The sequence below is a fragment of the Diceros bicornis genome, chromosome 5 (assembly GCF_020826845.1).
Source record: "Diceros bicornis minor isolate mBicDic1 chromosome 5, mDicBic1.mat.cur, whole genome shotgun sequence".
In the NCBI taxonomy this organism is placed as follows: Eukaryota; Metazoa; Chordata; class Mammalia; order Perissodactyla; family Rhinocerotidae; genus Diceros; species Diceros bicornis.
The window spans coordinates 54,346,759-54,367,851 of NC_080744.1; the positions used below are offsets into that span (position 1 = coordinate 54,346,759).

General features: G+C 42.7%; 1 protein-coding gene across 1 annotated transcript in view; it reads right to left on the reverse strand.

Annotated features, from left to right (window-relative positions):
• The window catches only part of MYO1E (myosin IE), a 190,200-nt gene extending 174,924 nt beyond the window's left edge, over positions 1 to 15,276 (reverse strand). Inside the window, exon 1 of the mRNA XM_058541711.1 lies at positions 14,915 to 15,276. Within this exon, the coding sequence (XP_058397694.1) occupies positions 14,915 to 14,917 (3 nt within the window). The 5' untranslated portion in view covers positions 14,918 to 15,276. The remainder of the gene's footprint in view (positions 1 to 14,914) is intronic.
• Between the last annotated feature and the right edge of the window lie 5,817 nt (positions 15,277 to 21,093).

The following is a 21,093-nucleotide window of genomic DNA, read 5'->3' on the forward strand; positions in this document are numbered from 1 at the left end:
TGATCTAAAATGCGTCATTTACACTGAACTTATAAAAATGCATTTACTACATGAACCAGAACAGTCTTATACTTGGAATTCTTTGTCAGAGGTGAAGAAACAAACCTTTTCTACATTTTGAAAAGCAAACCACAGCTCTGTAAATGCAGTTTTTGTCAGGCTAAATACCAACATTTCCTTGCATGCATTAATCTTTTAACCCCCAAAACTAAAGTATTTGAGCCAAGAGAACATAATCACATAAATATCAGGCTCCAAAATAATCCACAGTTTGTTGTAGTATAGACGTAGTGTATATAATTTTTTTAAAAAATCCTCTCACTTTCTCCATCCCACACCCAGAAAAACTCCTTTTTAGAGAAAGCCACACCCATCACTCAGGGTTGACCAACTTTTCAAAAAAACATTAAAAGAAAACATTAAGAGCCATTCAAAACCAAAGAGAAATGCCAAGATACTCAAAAAAGTTCTACTCTCAATGCAAATGAAGATGCGAGAATTTGAGGAGCAGAATAAACAGAACAACTAATCCATTAACATGTCTCCTTGGAGACAGTCTGGCCTGTGGAGGAGAGCAAAACCAGGTCCCCCTTGGGCAGGTGAGCGGTTAGTCCGCTTAAAGAAAAGCAAAGGCCATAAATTCTCCTCTTTAAACCAGAACAGATAGTAACTTTGTGGGGAAGTTTTACATTCTGAAGGGCCGCATAGCTGAACAAAGAAAATCTTCTTATCCTATGTGTTAATCTGGTATTGATCTTTTATACCACTGAAAACAGCCTAACCACTCCCCAGCAACAGTGAAGAAAAGCCCTAGGGCAAGGTCACAGGTCACACCTGATTTGGAATGGTTCCCTTTGGAGTTGGGAACGTCTCTTCATTAAGGGGCCTGGTGAATTTTGTTTCCATTTCTGCCTGGGAAGAGCTGCACCACCCCTTAAGGGGACAAGCTGGGACTGGTTGTGTGGTCTCAGGCAATCAGTTAGCCTCTGCTGGTCTGCGTTGAAGGAGGATTGGAATAAAAGGAATGAGAGTCAGATGTAGAAGCCAATCCAGCCCACTCCGCTCTCCTCTGCAGTCTGCCTGCAGGAGCTGAGCTGAACTTGCTAATATCCTGTTCTATTAAAAGAAAACTCAAAAGGAAGCCCTACTGGTTTTATCTGAGGGAGCTATTTTTATCTTGGAAAAACATTTCCAGTTTACAATTAGTTAACTGTCTACTTTAATCCACCGCTCTCATCAATCACTCATTCATTGGAGGCGGCCTTGCTACAACCAAGTTGCATTGGAAGGTTTTCGGCTGTCCACGTACGTTTGGTCTAGTGGGGAACAGTTTGGTTCAATTCAGCAAAGTCGTTGATTTCTACCACACCCCAGACATTGTACTAGGTGACCGAAATACAAAAAGGAGTGTGATGTGGTGTCCCCTTAAGGAGTTTACAGTCTGGGAGGACAGAACAGTAAACAAATACTTAATGAATTAATATCACTTAAAAACCTCTCCTTGGCAGGAGAGCCCCAATTTACCTTGCCTGTCTCAACTTGGCCATTCCTGGTCTACAAGCCACTCAAAATTTCTCACTCAAAATGTTCAAACTGGTGATCATACAGTCTTCCCAGACCCCACGAATTACCTGGACTTCTCCCATTCCCCCCTGCCTCACCTTGGAGGCTGTTTCTTCCATACTCTGGTGAACTTCAAATACCTCACCCCATCTACCTGCAGCTGAGCATGGAAAACATACTCCAAAAAGCTCAAAAATGAAAATCTGCCCATTTTGTTAGTTGATGAGTTCCAGTACAAAGATTTCAGGAGGACAGTTTGAATTTACCAGTATTTGAATTACCTGTGAATTTTAAACATCTGAATTCAGCCTGTCCTCCAAAACCACATGCAATAAAAAGTCTGCTTCAAAATCCCATTTCAGGGGGCTGGCCCCATGGCTTAGCGGTTAAGTGGGCGCGCTTCGCTACTGGCGGCCCGGGTTCGGATCCCGGGTGCGCATGGACGCATGGCTTCTCCGGCCGTGCTGAGGCTGCGTCCCACATACAGCAACTAGAAGGATGTGCAACTATGACATACAACTATCTACTGGGGCTTTGGGGAGAAAAAAGGAGGAGGATTGGCGGTGGATGTTGGCTCAGGGCCAGTCTTCCTCAGCAAAAAGAGGAGGATTGGCATGGATGTTAGCTCAGGGCTGATCTTCCTCACACACACACACACACAAAAATCCCATTTCAATTCTTTCAATCCTTTCTTCCATCTATTATCTTTGCCTATTTCTTAAACATTCACACTTGTGAAAATCACTGGCAACATACACAATAGATTCCATTTTCTGGGAGAACTATCTTTCTTCACAGATTCCGAAACAACAGGGGGAAGGGTGTTTGCCCTGCTTTCAACATTAGAGCTGACTGATGAGTGAACAAAGGTGTGATGATGGGCTGACGGACTCTCGTGCCTTCCCTGAATGTTCCGTGAATGATCAGCTCGGCTTTCAGGCGCCCTTTTAATATGCATCTTTATCCTCTTCTCTCTGCCCTCACCATTCCATCTCTTCAAAGGGCATGCTGAACGAAGCGAGGAGTGACACCTAGATCAGGCAGCTTCATCATTCCCACTAAAATCAAAGGCTCCAGTGACATTTGAATCACAGGGCGCTTTCACTGCTTCACTCCTACCTGATTCATTCCATTAGCAGAGTAACCAAGAGCAGCAGTTTATTGGAGTGAATTTTAAGAGTGCTTCCCAGTGTTGGCAGTTCTGCACTCTACTTTTGTCACTCAAGATAAAGACCTAGGGGGCAGTTTGAAAGAATGTATACTCCCACACAGCAGAAGGCAATGCAAGCATTTTTCCCCCCAGTACGTTTAAAAATTTCCCTCAATACATTTAAACTGGATACCTAGTATGACAGGTCACAAAATGGGGTGGGATACAAAGAAGAATGAGAGAGGACTCTACCTGAAAAGTAACTGATCAGAAGGGAAACTAAAATGCACATAAACATTCATAAGAGCTTTGCAGATAAAGAGCCTGGGATTTTCAAGATGACTTCCAACTATGAGACTCAAGAATGTGGCATTAGAGCTGGCCTAAAAGTAGAATTAGACTGTTGGGATGGGGAAAGGGAAGGAATTGATTGCAGCCAGACATCAGCCAAAGGTGAGAATATCCATACCTATAAGGGGCACAGCAAGTAGTTAAACTTGGCCAGGCAATCCAGGTGAGAGACAAAGCAAAAAGGTTGAAGCCACGCTTCGGAGGTGGAATCCATAGGACTCAGTAGGTGGTGGAATCTTGCAATTCCCTACATCTTATATTTGGACTAGTATATAAAATACACCTTTGCCAACTGACACTTAAATACAACTGCTGCAAAAACTGAAGACTCGGATTCATAGCCCCAAACAAAGATGACTGTGCCTTATTGTCTCTGTAGAGCAGACAATTCTTGACACATTGGCGCTCCACACTTGCTGGACAGGTGCTAAGCAGGGTTCAACCGAGGAGGAGAAAGAGGGCTCTGCGGTGGGAGGAGAGAGCCCCTCTTCTTTTGGCAGCCTTAACTATGTGTCCTCACTTCTGAGCAGGTGCAGAGTATGTTTCCTGCCTTCTCCAATCCTCCTCCTCACCCGTCCTGCAGACATCTAGAAGGGAAAAAGCCTTGTGGGGAAAGAACAGGAAGCTACATAGATGGAGGGTGTCGTTGGGGCTTGAGGGCAGGGGAAAGGAAGAGGCAGAAGGAAGAGGCTATCCCAGTTCCAATTTTTTTTCTACACCCCAAGCCCTAGTCCTAGATAATAGAAACAGAGCACAGAAATCTGCTCCAGAGTCCAGTTATTGGAGTCCAGCAATTTCCTTCTTATGTGTCCTCCATTAGTAAATATTAATTTTATAATTAATACAATGAATCCTCACCAGGAAAATAATGAGCTTTCAATTATTTACATAAAGTTAAAACCTTATGCCCTTGACTTATATTTGAAGTCTGTATTGGATGTATTTCTCTTTGTGATCACAGGAGAATATAAAAATATAATAAACACAAGACCAATGCTGTGACTCTATTTTTATGTTTTATTATTATTATGAAAAATCAAGTTAGTTGTCAATAAATAATACCCACCACTACCTCATGGTAACATATTGGTCTAGTATCTCTGGGAATCTTACAAAAAATGATTTTAACTTAACACTTTCAACCTCCCTTCTCTCTAACGCTTTATTATGTTTGATTTCCAAACATTTCCAGTTAAAGCAAGTTTAGGACCAAGATCCCTGGATTGTGAGTCAAGAGACTTGTATTCTAGGGCCACCTCTTCTATTAACTTGCCAGGGGTTGATTTTGGTCAGGCTACTTAATTCTCTGGACCTTAGAGGGTCATTTGTGGAGGCCATGAACCACTTTGGGGATTTATGAATCTTCTTCCCAGGAAAAAATGCACACATGAACACAGACACAAACTTCAGCATACAATTTCACAGACAACCCCAAGTAGTCTCCGGGATATTTCTCATCTTGACATTCTACGTTTAAAGGTATCTTTTTTTTTTTTAATTTATTTATTTTTTTCCCCCAAAGCCCCAGTAGATAGTTGTATGTCACAGTTGCACAGCCTTCCAGTTGCTGCATGTGGGATGCTGCCTCAGCATGGTCGGAGAAGCTGGTGCCTCGGTGTGCACCTGGGATCTGAACCCGGGCCGCCAGCAGGGGAGCGCAAGCACTTAACCGCCAAGCCACGAGGCCGGCCCCGTTTAAAGGTATCTGATCGTCGAAAGAAACAAATATTATTTGTACAGCCATCCCCATGATACGGGTACGGATGAGAAGGAATGAAGAGACTAATAACCACAAACTGGCTCTACCCATCATACCTAAAGGTAGTGCCTGAACAGAGCTAGGACTGTAGGGTAGAGAGCCACACCTGCCCTGCACACCAAGACAATGGATGCTGAGATATCACTGCCAAATATTCCTGCGGATGAGACTGTGCCAAGCTTTAAGAAGTCCACCCAGTGACGGGCTGTCTACATTGTTCTGTAAAACAAAGCCCCTACTGTTGAAAGTCAAAGGGAAGCTACTGGCTGTGGTTCTCCGAGACACACCCCTTCTTCCAGCCCAAAGAGTAGTTAGTGCCAAGAGCTGAGTTTTCCTGTATTTAAAAGCTAATGTAATATGGAGGTAGGTAGGATGAAATGATATGATATCTAAGATTTGCTTCAAAATAAACCAAGGGAAAGTGAGAAAAGAGAAAACAAGATTGGAACAATTCCGCACCAACAAATTAGACAACCTAGAAGAAATGGATAAATTCTTAGAAACATACAACCTATTTTCAGAAATAGAAAATCTGAATAGACCAATTATTAACAAGGAGATTGAATCAGTAATCAGAAACCTCCCAACAAAGAAAAGTCCAGGATCAGATGGCTTCACTGGTGAATTCAATCAAAGATTTAAAGAAGAATTAATACCAATCCTTCTCAAATTCTTCCAAAAAATAGAATAGGAGGGAACACTTCCAAACTCATTTTATAAGGCCAGCATTACCCTGATACCAAAACCAGACAAGGATACTACAAGAAAATTACAGGCCAATATCCCTGATGAACATAGATGCAAAAATCCTCAACAAACCAAATTCAATAATACATTAAAAGGATCATACACCATGATCAAGTGGGATTTACTCCAAGGATGCAAGGATAGTTCAACATCCACAAATCCATCAATGTGATTCACCACATTAACAAAACAGAGAAAACAAAATTGCCCATGAGTTGTCAATTGTTGAAATTGGAGGATAAGTTTTCTCCCCTTTTGTGTAGTTTTAAATTTTCCATTTAAAAAGAGAAAAGGAGAAAGAGAGCAAGTCAAAGTGAAAGATCTATAGGTTAATGGATTTTTTTGAGACCTGTGCACAAAGCTAAGTTAATCCTACTCAATTCACATCTTTTGAGGAGCCCACAGATAGCACAGAATGGGGCTCACAAAATATGGAATTGACACGGGGTTATTTTGAGAACCATTTTATAGTCCAAAAGACATGACTTTCAACCAAGACAAAAAAGTATTTTTGTGTGTGTAAGGAATGTCTTTCTCCACATGGACAGCTCAGTGCTGGCTGAAAAGGCAGAATTAGGCAGCGAGCAGTATTGTCCCCACCTGTTCCAAACAGTATTATTCCACCCTTCTGTCCAACAGGCCATCCAGCCCAGGCTGGTTTGGCATGATTCACTGCTGTCTCAGTTTGGACTTACATGTAAAATGTTTGTTATTTTCACAAAGCTCTCTTTAACCGACAGAAAATGACTTTTCTTGTCGTTAGCTTCTGCTTTTACTTTCTTTCCCAACAAAGACAGCAATTTAAAAATCATAATGAGTCTCCATCATGCAAAAGAACTGCAGTTCCAATTCCTCGTGCTTTGGGCAAACAGCAGTGGATGTGTCAGGAGCCACGGGGGCTTCTGTCATACGCAGGGGTTCAGAGGTTGGCCAGGGGAAACTGAAGCTGTCACTCAATCTATTCCTACCTCAACATAATCACTCAACCAAGGCAAGCTGAAAGAAAAGGTTGAGGCTGGGGAACTATATCTGAGCCCTTGGGTAGGCCTCTCGCACACTGACTCCAGGCTTGGCCGTGTGACTCACTTTGGCCAATGGGACAACAGCAAGCATGATGTAAGCAGAGGTTTAAAAAACGCTTATGCACTGGGGCTTGCTTTCTCTTTCACTGTTCTTGGGAACCTTGTGACCACTGCTATGCAAACAAGCCAGGACTAGCCTGTTGTGACAAGAGATATACAGCCAAGTCATCTCCATTGCCCCAACTGAAACTGTGCCAACTATCAGACACGTGAGTGAGGCCATCCTAGATCATCCATCCCCAGCCAAGCCACCAGCTGACCACAGGGATCTGATGAGCCAGTCCAGCCCAGAACTGCCCAGCTGTTGCAGAAAATCATGAGAAATAATAAATGTTTATTATTTAAACCACCAAGTTTGGGGTGGTTTGTTATAACAAACCCTAACAGACACAATAGGGTGAAAAAAAGGTGACTAAGAGATGCTAAGATGTACTGAACATCCTGGGATGTAATCTCTAATGACACTTTACCTAACACACTCAATGGGACTTACTACTGATTTATATGTCAACTGTCATTAAAATAACCTGACGTAGGTCCAGAACTGACCATACTCCCTAATATTCATCTCAAGACAATGTTGGCTACAACTCTTGGGATAATATTGCACTGGCTTTGGAGGTTTACGAACCCCCTAAAATTATATGAAGAATTGTAGGTTTATGTATTTTTTCTTCTTAATTGGAAATACATGTTAAAACTATGGAGAATAACACAGAGAATTGCTATCACTTTGCAGACATATTTCTGCATTAGAGCATTCCTGTCTTAGAGGAAGCTGCCTTTATTTACACTCTAAAATAGCTTAATAGGTGTTTCTACATTCAAATTGAAAATTTCCTGTAACAAAGGTCTGCATCTACTTGGGACACTAAAAATCTTATTTTTTTGTTATTTTTGAAAATGCCTTAGAATCAGACACTGACACTGTCCAAATCATTCTGTTACCAAATAATATTATGCTGAATTGCTGTCAATATGAAATGCTGGTCACACCAATTAAATTACTAAGAGACTAATGATATGATATCCTAATTTTTTTGTCTGTTTTCTGTCATGTATACAAGGGCTAAAGGGCTAAATTTCTTGTAGTTATCTTATTTTCTGTTTTTTTAACCTAATTGAGATCAGAGGGCTTTCTAGGATGACTTTTACTTTTATGCGTGCTCCCAGTGTGATATCATCTAGTCCCCAAATTTCATCATATGCAAAGTCCCAAAACAAGAAAATTAAAACCCAGACCCTTATTATTCACAATAGACAGTGCTCTTAGGTCTAAATTAGCTCACCCTGGTACTGTTGAGTAAAATTAACTAAAATATACGATTTTTTTATTAGCTTTGCCTTCCCTCAGGAGTGTGTGAAATGATGACGTGTTATACAGATACTCAGACTCTGAAATTTTAACTTTAAAAATAATTTATTCAATCACTTTTGAAAGCGCATAAAGTTAGCAGACCTGGTTCATTACATACCAGTTGTATGGCCCTGAACAATCCTCTTTCCCTCACTACACTTTGTTACCTGCAAAATGGCAACAAAAACCATCATTGGTGCAAGGAAATGAAATGATGTATATGAAAACTCTTTGTTATCATTTCTCCGCTAGACTATGAGCCTCTCATAAGCAGAGGCAGGGCTGAACTCATCTTTGATTTCCCAGTGGTTGGCACCGTATTTGGTAAGAATTCCTACATATCAAGCATGTATGCTAACCTCCTTCACAATTGCTGTGTCTTCTCCATGTGGGGTTCAAAGCTCTATATCTCCAACCACCTGGGTTCTCTGATAGAACTACTCATATTTGCCAAGTTGGAGCCAGAGGCCTGAGCACTCACTGGTGTCACACATTTGAGTGTCAATGCCAGAATCCAAGGGGAACACCGGTGGAACCTACCTTTGGGCCAGGACTTGGGAGTGTGGAGTGTACCCGACGCCTGCCCATCCTGCTCCAGACTCTATACCAAAGAGGGGGCTCCATGTATCAGGAGCGACAGGAGGCTGAGCAGCCTATTACTGACCGGAGCAGTTCTAGTGGGTACAGGGCAGAACTCTCCCCAGTACACAACTCTGGAGAAGAAATCTCTGTACAGTTATGACTCAGGTTGAGTAATCAGGATACATGGGAGTATTATACCGCCACCAAAATATGATAAATATGCTTACCAAGGAAAAAGATTTATAAAGTAAGTGGGAAAATACACAGCACAAATTGTATATTTGCCCCATAATTACAACTACATAAAAAGGATATGTGTGTGGGAGAGATTAGAAGGAAATCCAAAACCATGAAAATAATTACCATTAGGGTAGTGTTATTATGGGCAAATTCTTCTAAATTTCTTTCTTATAATCTTTTAAAGTCAATACAGTAATGAATCAAAAATAAGTAACAACTTTCCATCTCCAAGCAGAGTTTTTTGAAGAGTCTCAGAAAGAAAGCTACCTGGTCATGTCTAGACTCTAAGGAAATAGACTCTAATCCACCATCATGGTTTGGTGGGAAAAGCCTTATTAGATTGGGATCAGAAAACCTGGACTCTGGCACCAGCTCAGCCAAAACCTAGCTCTGAGATTTTGCAAGTCATTTAACCCTTCTAGATCTCTCCAGGAAGTCAGGCAAAAGGATTTAGGATAGAGCCCTTAAGCTCTCTTTTGGGCTTTCTACAATGTAGCGTGTGTTTTACTTTCTACAATGTAGTAAACGATTATAAAGTGCTATGAATGAATTTTTAACAAACACATCAGAACTCAAAACACCCAAGACTGTGTGGCCCCCTTCAGAGCCATTCTGACACTTACTCCTGGAAAGGGCCACCTCCTCTTTGGCCTCCAGAACCTGTTCTACATGATATTGCACATCTTCAGTAGGGCCAATGTTTCCCCCTGTGAGGCAGAACATAACATCTGGAAACAGTTGAGAGGGACCTGGTGCAAATTCTGGTAAGATAGGTGATCAGGTTGGACACACACATTTTAGGTCATAAAGGAAGTAAAAGAATAGATTTTCTTAAATGACCATTCAAAAGTGCTTTGAACACTATTAATGACGTTGTTCCCATGGCGGCAACTCAGAAGGGAGGGCTGACTTCACTCAGATGTACAGCGTAAGTTCCATGGCTTGCCAAAGACAATGTCACTATTATAGGGACGACCGTTATAGTTCTGCTTCCCTCAAATGTGGCTGTTATAAAGATATGTAAAAAAATACTCCACTAGGATGCCCAAAAACCTTTTGTCTCTGCCAAAATAAATTCTGAAGTTGAAATTAAAAACAAAAACTTGTTTACCATTATTACAGAATGTTCTTATAAGGCTGAGATGTTTATTTTTAATACCTTTGGCATTTAACCTTTAACCCCTTATTTGCTCTGTAAATATTAAGCCCCAGCAAGGTAAGAAAAATAATTAATTAAAAACTCACCATGAAGAAACTCATTTTAATCACATATTGATAAAAACACGTTGCTGGGGCCGGCCGGGCGGCGCAAGCGGTTAAGTGTGCGCACTCCGCTGCGATGGCCCAGGGTTCACCAGTTCGGATCCCGGGCGCACACCAATGCACCGCTTGTCAAGCCATGCTGTGGCGGCGTCCCATATGAAGTGCAGGAAGATGGGCACGGATGTTAGCCCAGGGCCAGTCTTCCTCAGCAAAAAAAGAGGAGGATTGGCAGATGTTAGCACAGGGCTGATCTTCCTCACAAAAATAAAAAAAAAATAAAAATTATTAAAAAAAAACACAAGTTGCTGCATCTTTGAAAAAACAAAATAGTAGATGACTCAAATTTGGAAAATCATGAGTGTACATAATTTCTATCTATCTCATTATGAAACTGATAATACCTGCACTTGTGTAGAGGTTTCAAAATATTTCTGCCTTTTGAAGCTGATGAAAAGAGCTTTGGCAAGTTCTTACCAAGTAATAAGACTCGGTCCTCTCCTCATCAGGAAATGCGAAGGACTACATGTTCTCTCGTTCATCTTAGTTTAACACAGGTTCATGACATTAACACTAAGTACAGGAGGAAAAAGTTGCATATTCCAAGTCATATTTACGAAATGCTCATTATCTAGCCCCAAGGATAACTCCTGAAACAGACCTTGAATTCACGAGATTCAACTGGGAAAAGAATAATAAAAGAGGTCCATCGTGCAATATTGGGGTGGGAGGGATGGGTATTTCACTGGAGGAGGGAGTTGGAAGGGTTAAGAAAGAGACATTCAGTTTACAGCCTCATCACTCATAGAACTATCTACACTGGTGTTTAGATAGCTCCGAATTGTAGCAGCTGGATGCAGATTTCCCGTTTAATATCCCACGGGCCGAAAAGACCCGGCAACTCCCTCTCTTAAGGGAAACTCAGTGGGAAGGTATGGATATATCAATAAAAATCTAACACCATTACTGTGGTAGGTGGCTGAAGTTGAGACCTTCCTGTTGGTGAGTGAATGGAAGGAAGCACTTGGTTCACAGGACACCACTTTGAGACTTACAATACAGCGGCTGCAAACAGCTGAACTGCAGGTGTTTGTCTGGATTCTCAGCAATGATCAGAACACTTAAAAATTGGCAAGTGTGCCATAAAAATCTGGATTTCCAGCTTCTCTCAAAAAAGAAGACAATTTGGCAATATGGTTAAGTAATGGTGCCTCTTTAGATGGGGCATACGTTCCATATTTACCCTCTAGAGGCCAGCCTCCATCAAAAATTGTATCCTGGCCTTCCTAGACATTTGAGTTTGCAACCACTGAGAAAGCTGAAATCCTTGGCAAAACTGTGCAGGAGGTGGCTTTCAGCTTCTGCAACTGTCTGTTTCCTCCACTTCTCCATCTCTCTCCATACACTGCCCCACTTCCCTCCTTGCCCTGGGCTGGCCATATATTTCCCACTAGGCTGGCACACTCACACTTCCCCCTAGAAAATGGCCTGGACTCCAGATCTTTCCCTAACCCCTCTGCCCCCATCAAAACTTTTCTGCACTTTATCCCATTCCTTTCTGGTTTTGTTTTGTAGAATAATATTGTTTTGGCCAGGAGACTACTTAGCAATCTGATAAACTAATCAGTGGGAATGGACTAGCTTACCTTCCCAGAAAACATTTGAAATGGATTCCAGACTTTCTAAATACATGTCATGCCTTCACCCAAAGGAACTTACCTCCCTTGTAGTCAGCTATCCATCAGATTTCTAAGTTCATAATCTATTCCTGTGCACTTTTATGTGTAAAATCTGCAATTTACTCACAAGTAATATGCAAGTCAGAAAAAGGGAACGTATCTTGAACACATTCTGTGGTGACGGCTGATTCAAATTCACTCAACTCAGTATAAAGTCACAGAAGCCCTATGAATTATAATTTCTGAGTCCAAAGTATATAACAGAGCTATAGACATGGGTTCCAGTCCATTAGACAGTCCAAACTGGTCATGGCCACAAAAGCAGAACTTTCTTTGTGGATGATGATAAAGCCATATTCTACAAAGGAAAGCTTACATGGGTATTATTATTATTTATTAAAGTCAAAGGAGACTGTTGTACCCTCCTAACCAACATGAACGAAATTATAAAGACATGCAGAGAATTTTTTTTTTTCAGGTCTAGTCTCCTAAGGAAAAAGATACAAATTACTATTGCTGGTAGTGTTCCTGGTTCTCCAAAGATGGAAAAAAGTGTCCCAAAGTGAGTTTTCAGGAGGAAGATAGGAGGAGGTCTATAAACTGTACATTGTGTTCATGAGTCAGAAGATGGCAATCTTCCTCATGAGTCACAGCTGAATGAGTCTTGGTAGGGCCTTGGGTACAGGTGGAGAGCCTTCCTAACGTGCTACCAGATTTCCTAAGAGATGACATACACACACGCAGAAACCCACAGTACAGGTGCTCTCCCTCCAGCCCAGCCAAGGGCCTGATGTATTATATCCTCCAGGCTAACCCTCAGCCACACCCACTGAGAGCAATGCCCCTTCTCTTCCTGTCCTAAGCAGCTGAGGGATGCAGCTGGGCAGACCCAGGCAGATGTGAGACAAAATGAAGCCTCATTTGGCTTGAAGGGGTCTTACATAAACAGAAAACATGATAACTGAGGTTTCTGACTATTTAAGATGCTGATGCTCTGTTCTAAGGCAATTTCACATATCTAACAGACAATTTTTCAAGCCAGTGAAGAAATGATTCATTTAATTTTTGCCAAATTACTCTAAATCCAGCAGATCAAATGATGGCACATCTATTTCTGGACAGCCAGCTGTTTCAACTTTTCTGTCAAGGACTTGTGGCTTCAGCAACTGTATCTGATGCACTGATAGTCTCCTGGCAGCCCACAACATGGCCATCTGTGCCGTTGGCAGGGCACCCATCAACAGGTAAGTCACACCCTGTCCTCCGCCAGACATGCTACACAACCCTGGAAATGACTCTCTTCCTTAGAACACTCCTCCTCTGCGCCCATTTGACCAACCATCTACTTCAACAGCAATGGGGCCGAATGGAGCACCGAGTTTCCAAGGTCTCCAAAAGAGGCATCCTAGACTACTTTTCAAGTCTGCTCAGCATGAAAAATAAGTAAACTAAGGGGAAGTTAATTTTCTCAAGGTACCACTCAAGTATTTAAATTCAGTAAGATTCTTTAAGCTCTTGGCAAAAACATGTTGTTCTTTTTTAGAGATATTGAACCATGGAAAATAATTATAGCGATTCTAAAGCCCTAGGACTATCACACTGCTTATGTTCAAGTGGCCAATTAGGCAGTGACCCAGTTAAGTAGCTCCACCCAGACACACACTCAGGGTAATTAAATGGTTTTGTATCGGGGTTCCAAAAATAATTTAGGGTAGACTGACTTCTTAAACCTTAAAACTGAAAGAGGAAATTTATTTCCAGATAAAGTGTCCTCTTAGGCAGGGGCAAAGGTGACATAATTTTAGACTCCGGAAAAAGAAAAAGCTTTGGTCAAGGATGCCCTTTTAAATATTTTGTTTGTTTTTTTTTTAATCATTCTTTTGAATAAACACAGCACTGGGTCAAGGGCTGCTTTTTAGCGTTGTATGTGGTTGCGATGGGCCTTGGCTGTGATTGCCTCAGGCTGCTACGCGGGACAGATGTTTAAAAGAGTGCTGTAGTCGTTATCATTTAGACAGAGCTCCACTTTCACTGTCATTAAAAACAACTCAACACCCAGAAGAGGACCAGTTCATCCACCTCAGCCGGATCATTTGAAAAGAGCAAGTGTGGAAACTATGAAGCCTTGTAGTAGAACTTTTTTTGTTTTTCTGACGGACTGCCAATCTCTTCAAAATAGAGTCCTTGCTTTTGTGCTGCGGAAAGAAAAGTACACCACACCAAAGCCCAAGGGATGGGGCTAAGGTGATGGGGGCGGGGAGGTGGCGGTAGAGGAAAAGTCACAGAAAAAGCCAGCCACTTCCATATATTCCCAAAGCGCCCAAGGGAAAAGAACAAAAACCCTCGACTTCCTCCCGTGCGGACCGTTCGCCGTACCCCCGCAAAGCGCCAGGCACCTCGCACTTGGGGGAGGGCTGGGGGTGGGGGGTGTTTACTCGGCCTTTTCGGCGCAGAGACCCTGCGGGGGGCCGGCGCCCCGCCAGGTCCAGGCCAGCGAAGCTCGCGGCTGCCCCGGTCCCCTTCGCTCTCCGCAGCCTGCTCCCCGCCAGGTGCTTGGCCCACCTGGCGCCCCCACCTGGCGCCCCCGCCTGCCTTTGTGCGGCCCGCGCGCCCCCGCCGGCGTGCGCTGCCGGGCGGGCCAGCTGCGGGCGCGGGCCGGGCGGCGGGGAGAGGAGTCCGCCTGCGCCGGTGCCCGCCGGCGGGGAGGGGAGCGCGGCCGGGGGACGGGCGGGGAGGGCGCAGCCAGCCGGCTGCCGCGCCGACGTGCCCGCCGGCCTCCCCGGCCGGGAGGACCAGAGGGGCACCTCCCCAGCAGGAAGAAAGGGACCCCCGCGGGCCGTGCCCCTGGACCCAGATCGGCCCACACTCCCGCTTCCGACAGCTGGCAGACATCGCAAGCCGGCCACAAAAAGTTTCGCGACGCCGAAAGCGACTCGAAAGAAAGTTTTCCTTGGCCCCTCGCTCCTCTCCCCCAGCCCGGGTGGACGGAGAGCAGCAGGAAACAGGAGCTCGCGACGTGCGGACTCCCGCGTCCACCTTCTCCACCCCTGGCCTCGGCAGCGCGCCCAAGGTGGGTGCCCTGCGCCCGGGCTTCCTGCCCCATCCCAGGCTCAGGCGTCCCGGGACGCGGCGCGGCCAACTCACCATGGTGACTCGCGCCGCGGTCGCGCCTCTGCCGGGTCCGGCTGCCGGGGAGCTGGGGCTGGAACGGAGTCTCCTGGGCGAACTTCAAAAGTTGGTTCCCTTCGCCAAAAACAGGCTCTCGACACCCAAGCACTCACAGGAGCCAATGGGAACCCTGGGGGGACTCCATCCAGGCGGGATCGGCGGCGCTAGGTGAGGGCGAGAATGAGACGACTTAGCAGGAGAGGCGCATACTGCCGAGGGCAGGGGTCCACTCGGACCAGGCGCTTGGTGTCCGCCTAGGTGAGTCCGATGCTCTCTGCGCGTCTTCCTAGCTGCCCTGCCTCGCTCCTCTTTCTTCGGCTACTTACTCAGTACTCCTCTGGCTGAGCCTCGGCTCGGGCTGGGCAATCTGTCCATAAATGGAGAATTCAGCTCAGGCCTGACCAATCAGGGTTTGTTTTCACAGCGTCACTCCTCAGGGAAACCGTAGTAGCCAACAAGCTTGGAGCTGCTGGAGTTTCCAAAGACCTCTGGATCCTGTAGTCCTCCTCCACGCCAGCCTGAGAAGAGCGCTGCTGACCCAGCTCGCTCCCGTTTGCAAGACCTGAGCTGTTAGGAAGAAAACTCTGTGTGAAAGGGAGGTAAACCTCTCACTTTTTTTTTTTTTTTAAACTCGAAAGTTAGAGTAGTTTTACCTTCCAAGCTGAAGTGGTATGATGTTCCCACAACTTTTTTTTTTTTAAAGGAGGAAATATTTTATCAGCATAAAAGATCAGAGTCGTGGCAGCAGCCCAAAGGAAATCCTTTTTCTTTCCAACGTCTGGATTGTGAGGAAAGTCAAAAATATCATTTCCCCACCCCTCCTTTTACCTGAATTTCCTTGAAAAACAAAGGCAGGCTTTTTTTTCCCCCGATGTTTTAAAGTTGGAGAAGTTGCACGTGCAGCGCGCAGAGGGATGGGGAGAGAGAAGTGGGAAGAATGTACCATCCATACTCGGTCAATGCATATCTGCTGAGAACAGTTAGCAGTAGAGTCAGACCTGTAAAAAGAACTGTAAAAGTACATTATTCCAGAGTGTCCAGTTTCAAGAAATCAGGTGGGCAGCAAGGAGAAGATTGGGGTGGGGGAGAAGCAGAATCCTGAAATAAAGGTAGGGAGTCTGATTTCATTGTTTTAACGGTTCAGGAAGAAAACTTGGTGGGTCACAGCATGATTGTCCTGTGGGGCTCTGCAGTAGGTAAGATTTGAAAACTTCAGGGATGGGAAAACTGTGAAACATAATGATTTACTTTATGAACTTCAATGGTAGCCCTTCACTTGAATATAGGATACTAGAGTTGGAATGGATGTTAAAAATCATCTTGTTTAGAATGAGTAAACAAAATGTAGTTGATCCATACGTGGAATATTATTCAGCCATTAAAAAGGAAGGAAGTACTGACACACACTACAACATGGACGAACCTTGAAAACGTTGTGTTAGGTGAAAGAAGCCAGGCACAAAAGACCACAAATTATGTGATTCCATTTGTATGAAAGTAAAGAATGGGGAAATCTATAGAGACAGAAAGTAAATTAGTAGGAGGAGGAGGGGAGAGTGAGAGTAATTGCTAATGGGCATGCATTTTCCTATTGGGGTGATGAAAATATTCTGGAATTAGGTAGGGGTGATGGTTGCACAACTTCATGATTATACTGAAGACCACTGAATTGTGCATTTTAAAAGGTGGATCTTATGGTATGCGAATTATGTCTCCATTTAAAAATTGAAAGAAAATCATGTTGACTAAATTCTTATAATCATCATCCATGCAGTTAGGCAATAGATATAACTGAATGCCTGTGATAGGTTTAGGTTAGAGAATTCATCTGGCAGCGTTCTTTAGTGCAGACTGGAAAGGAAACAGCGAGACATCTGTTGAGCGCTCATTATGTACTAGGCATTGGCCAGGTCCATACAGCCGTGATTCAAATTCTCAGGTAAATCGGATTCCATGTCTCAGGGGCATATCAACTTCAGAATACGATCAAGTATTTTAGGAACTAATGAACAAAGGTTACCAAAAGGGAAATTTGAGCTTACCAGTAACATAAGTAATACTACTTAGGTGGGAAATGTCACGTTGCCTAAGCCACCATCCTGTCCATGGTCAACCCTGATTAGTTATTGGATTGACATGGGCTTCAAGGGATAGCCAAGATGTAGTTGTTTTCCCCCAGGTTAACCCAGGGATACGATGAGACACTGAAAATTTCTTAATAATCCATCAGCAACCTATCCGTCTCGGATTTATCTAAAACTACCTTGACACTATTTGTCAGTTGTACTAGCATTTGAGGTTTTTAAAAAATGCTTACTTTTTCAAGAGGTATTTACCCTAATAATCTCTTTCCAGTTTCAAGAGGTACTCCCAACTCTAACAGTCGGGACTTTATGATAAAGATATGCGCTTGTGTTCATTTTTCATGATTTTGTAATATGATTCCTTTCCAGATTGAAATATAAATATATATATATTAATTTTTATGTCTAAGCAGTACTTGGATTATGAGATTTAGTGGCACAGAAATCTGAATTTGAAGTATGGCTTTCGCACTTGACTAGCTGTGAGATCTTAATCTCTCAGAGCTTCAGTTCCTTTATCTATAAAATAGATTCATGTGAGTATGAAAGGAAATATGTGTAAAGATGGTCAACGAATGTTGGTTCCTTTTTCCCCTTCACCTATACCAGGTGTTCTCAGTCAGGGATTCAGATCTGGGTCCCTGGGTGAGATCAGGCAGACAGCGGTCCTCTGAATTGCGTGCCAAGTTGTGGGGGCTGTTTGTGTGTGCCCTTTTCTTCAGGGAGAGTTAATAGCTGTCATCAAATTCTCAAAGATGCCACAACCGCCCAAACATTAGGACCCACAGCTCTTGATCATATTAGTTATGCCTCTGTGGGTCTTTGTCTCTATCATTGTGTTTTTCTTGAGGCATCAGGATTAGAACTGAGTCTGATACTGTAAGGGCAGAGGTTCAGCTTGGATTTTCTCAAAGTAGAACTCACTAATGCACAGCTTGAACATAGAATATAGTGTGTGATCATGTAGTGGAGCCTATAATTTCATGACGAACTCCTTCAAGCCCTGCCCTGCTCCCTCCCCATCTTAGGGAGGTACAGTTGTCAGTTTTGGCTAGGGCGACCTTTCCTCCTGGTTTACCTGGGAGAGTCCTGGTTTATGCCTTTATCTCAGTGAAATTATTGGTTGCACCCCTCTTGCATTCCCCAAAAGGCCTGGTTTGAATGATAAGTTGTGATCACCCTAGAGTTTTGACCAAAATACACCCCCCAAAAAAATCCTCACTTTTTAAAATGAAAGTCTTTCTAATTTTCTTGATTCACACCTATTTTTCAGAGGACTCAGTAATATCTTACCAGATCTTTATTCTTGTTCGAGGTCATAGTACCAATGAAGTTAAAGCAACTTTTAAAATTGTAAAACTCATTCTAGACACATGATGGAGCTAGTCGGATGAGACTGGACATACGTTAGCGTGATTAACTGCATTTTGTCTGGGGCGGAATGAAAAGGAACAAAGGAAAAAATCAAGGTGGATACAAAGTACAATTTCCCATATGAATCTGTCAGTGAAAAAAATCACTGCTTATACATTTTGGAAAACAATCAGTAAGAAGATAATATAAGCAATGAAACTAGTTTCCATGTCAGTGCCATGAAAGAACATCAGAACGCATTCACAACAATAAAATTAAAGGGAAATTTGTTAATGGGAAAATTAGGCCAGAAATCTTTAACAAGACACTAATAAAAGAGAGGCTTGTGTCACATCAATGTGAAATGTCCTAGGTCATCACTGTTTCTACCATAACAGACATCATTTATTAGGTTCAGTGCTTATCAGCTACTGATCTAAGTGCTTACTGTACAATATCTTATTTGTACTGTACATATCTTATTTGTATCTTCCATACAACCCTAGTGATGTCATTTGCAGTTAAGAGACTAAGTTGAGAGAGTTTGAAGTAACTTGCCCAAGCTATCACTCAGCTTCCATGCGTCAAATCTATATATTTGCCTAACTCTGAAGCCCAGACTCCTCCCCTCTAAGCCATGAGTTTGTAGTAGGACTGTCCATCAGAAGAAATTTTCCCTGATGCAGGCCCAGTATGAAAAGGCACACACTTATTAAAACTCTAGGAGCTCCTCCAAACCAGGTCTTCTGGAAAAATTCTTGCTTTTTTATGAGACAAAAGAATTACATTTGTATAGATTAATTCAACTTTAAATATCTTTATTCTTCTCCTAATATGTTAATATTGATCTGTAAAAAAGATATTGCAGAAAATTTCAACAGTTGGATAAAGTAATACGATGCTACTTCAATTAATATAAAAATTTTTTGCTGGAATGTCATAATTATTTTACTGAAATAAAGGAATTATTTTACCAAAATAAAGGAACAGAAATATATAAATATATGTTTAAATTGACAGCTTATTAAATGCATGTTTATATACATTTATTATTATATTTTCTCTGATTTCAGCCAATATTTTCTTTCTTCCAGTTTCAATTTGATTTTTACATGAAGAGGATAAACCCTGACCTTTCTCCAGATTTAAAAATGATTCAATAACGAGTAATACTAGTTACGGTGTTCCATGATCTTCCAAGGAGTGAGGTGTTCCACGGAAGTGAGATTTCCAGACAACTGACTCTCTTGGGTCAATTCTGTGTCCACAGCCTGGTTTACCTTCGTCTTCCCCCTTACTGTCAATTTATGCTATCTTATTGGGTTTTGTGTGTTTTTGTAAGTCACCATTAATCTTTGCTGGAACAAGGCAAGGCACGCATAAATAAATATATGCATTTAAAAAACTAAAAGATAACAAATAACTGCACGAACCTTGCCTTTTTAAAGCACCAAAACTTTTTTTAACTTAAAGGAAAATTTTTCTGAAGTGAACTGCATGCTTCATTGCCTTGTGAAAATATGCTGAACGTCAAGCAGCCTGTGCCTGAAGACTCAAGGTCGTTGCTATAAATATCGATTATTGCACAGGGTTGCGCTGAGCGGAGGTCCTTGGGGACTATTGAATGGAACCACTGTTTGCCACTATACTTCATGGCCCTGGACCACGGAACCCGTACAGAGAATTTGTACAACTCTCCTGTCTTTTTTTGTTTTTGTCTTTGTTTTGTTTATATCCTCTATTGTCAGAGACTGTTTTCTCCTGCTATCTGCTGTTCCAATTTAGTCTCTTTTAGTAACAAGGAGCAAAAAAAAAGTATACGGGTTTCTTCATGAGAAACTTTTTTTGAAGGTATGTTTGCCCAGGAGCCCAGGGAAAACAGACCAGAGAGGAAGGTAGGGCTGTACCGCTCTCTGTTCTTGTCTGGTTTCTGGGCTTCTCTGTATGGATGGATTTCTTCTCTGTCTCTTCAAGCTTTCCCCACTTACTCATAGCTGCTCCTTTTGCTGTAATTTCAGCTTGCAAAGTGTCTCTAGTTGGTCATGAGCCTGACTCAGGCCCCCAAATGACCTTTCAGCAATGCTGCCCACAGCTTACTGGAAACGCCCCTCTTGGTCTCTTGATTCAAGTTCCAGAGAAGGGGAGGAAGAGCAAGAGAGGGAATCTGACTCACCCAGCTCATGCTTTCAAATCACGCCACCCAGGTCGGAGGTCAGTGGCAAGCCTGTGGAAGGCTCTGTTTGGACCAGGTGTCTGTACAGTCACGTTCCACGCAACTGTTGTCACAAGGGTGGTGTCTTAAAGCTACTGCCCCATTAAGAAGAGATGGTGAATGGGGACAGAGTCTTTGAGGAGGGGACATTGTAGGCACTCTAAATTTGGGGCACACGGCAGCTTGCTGACTACATCTGTCTGCTGTCTTAATTTATACACAGTTGTCTTGGTGAGGCCTTGAGGGCAGTTCCATTCACCTGTTCAACAGAAAAAAATGCATAGGTTTTGCAGCAATCATTCATTGTCATTTCAACTTTATCATCATACACCTATAAATATATTTCTATATTTAAGATGTGACATATGTTTTTCCATTAATATCATGCGTTTATAAATGTGTGTTTATATATATACCTATAAATATTTGTATATACACGTAGATGTGTGTGTGTTTGTGTATTTAAGATGACATGTTTTTTAAGATATTTTTACAAATATTTGGGG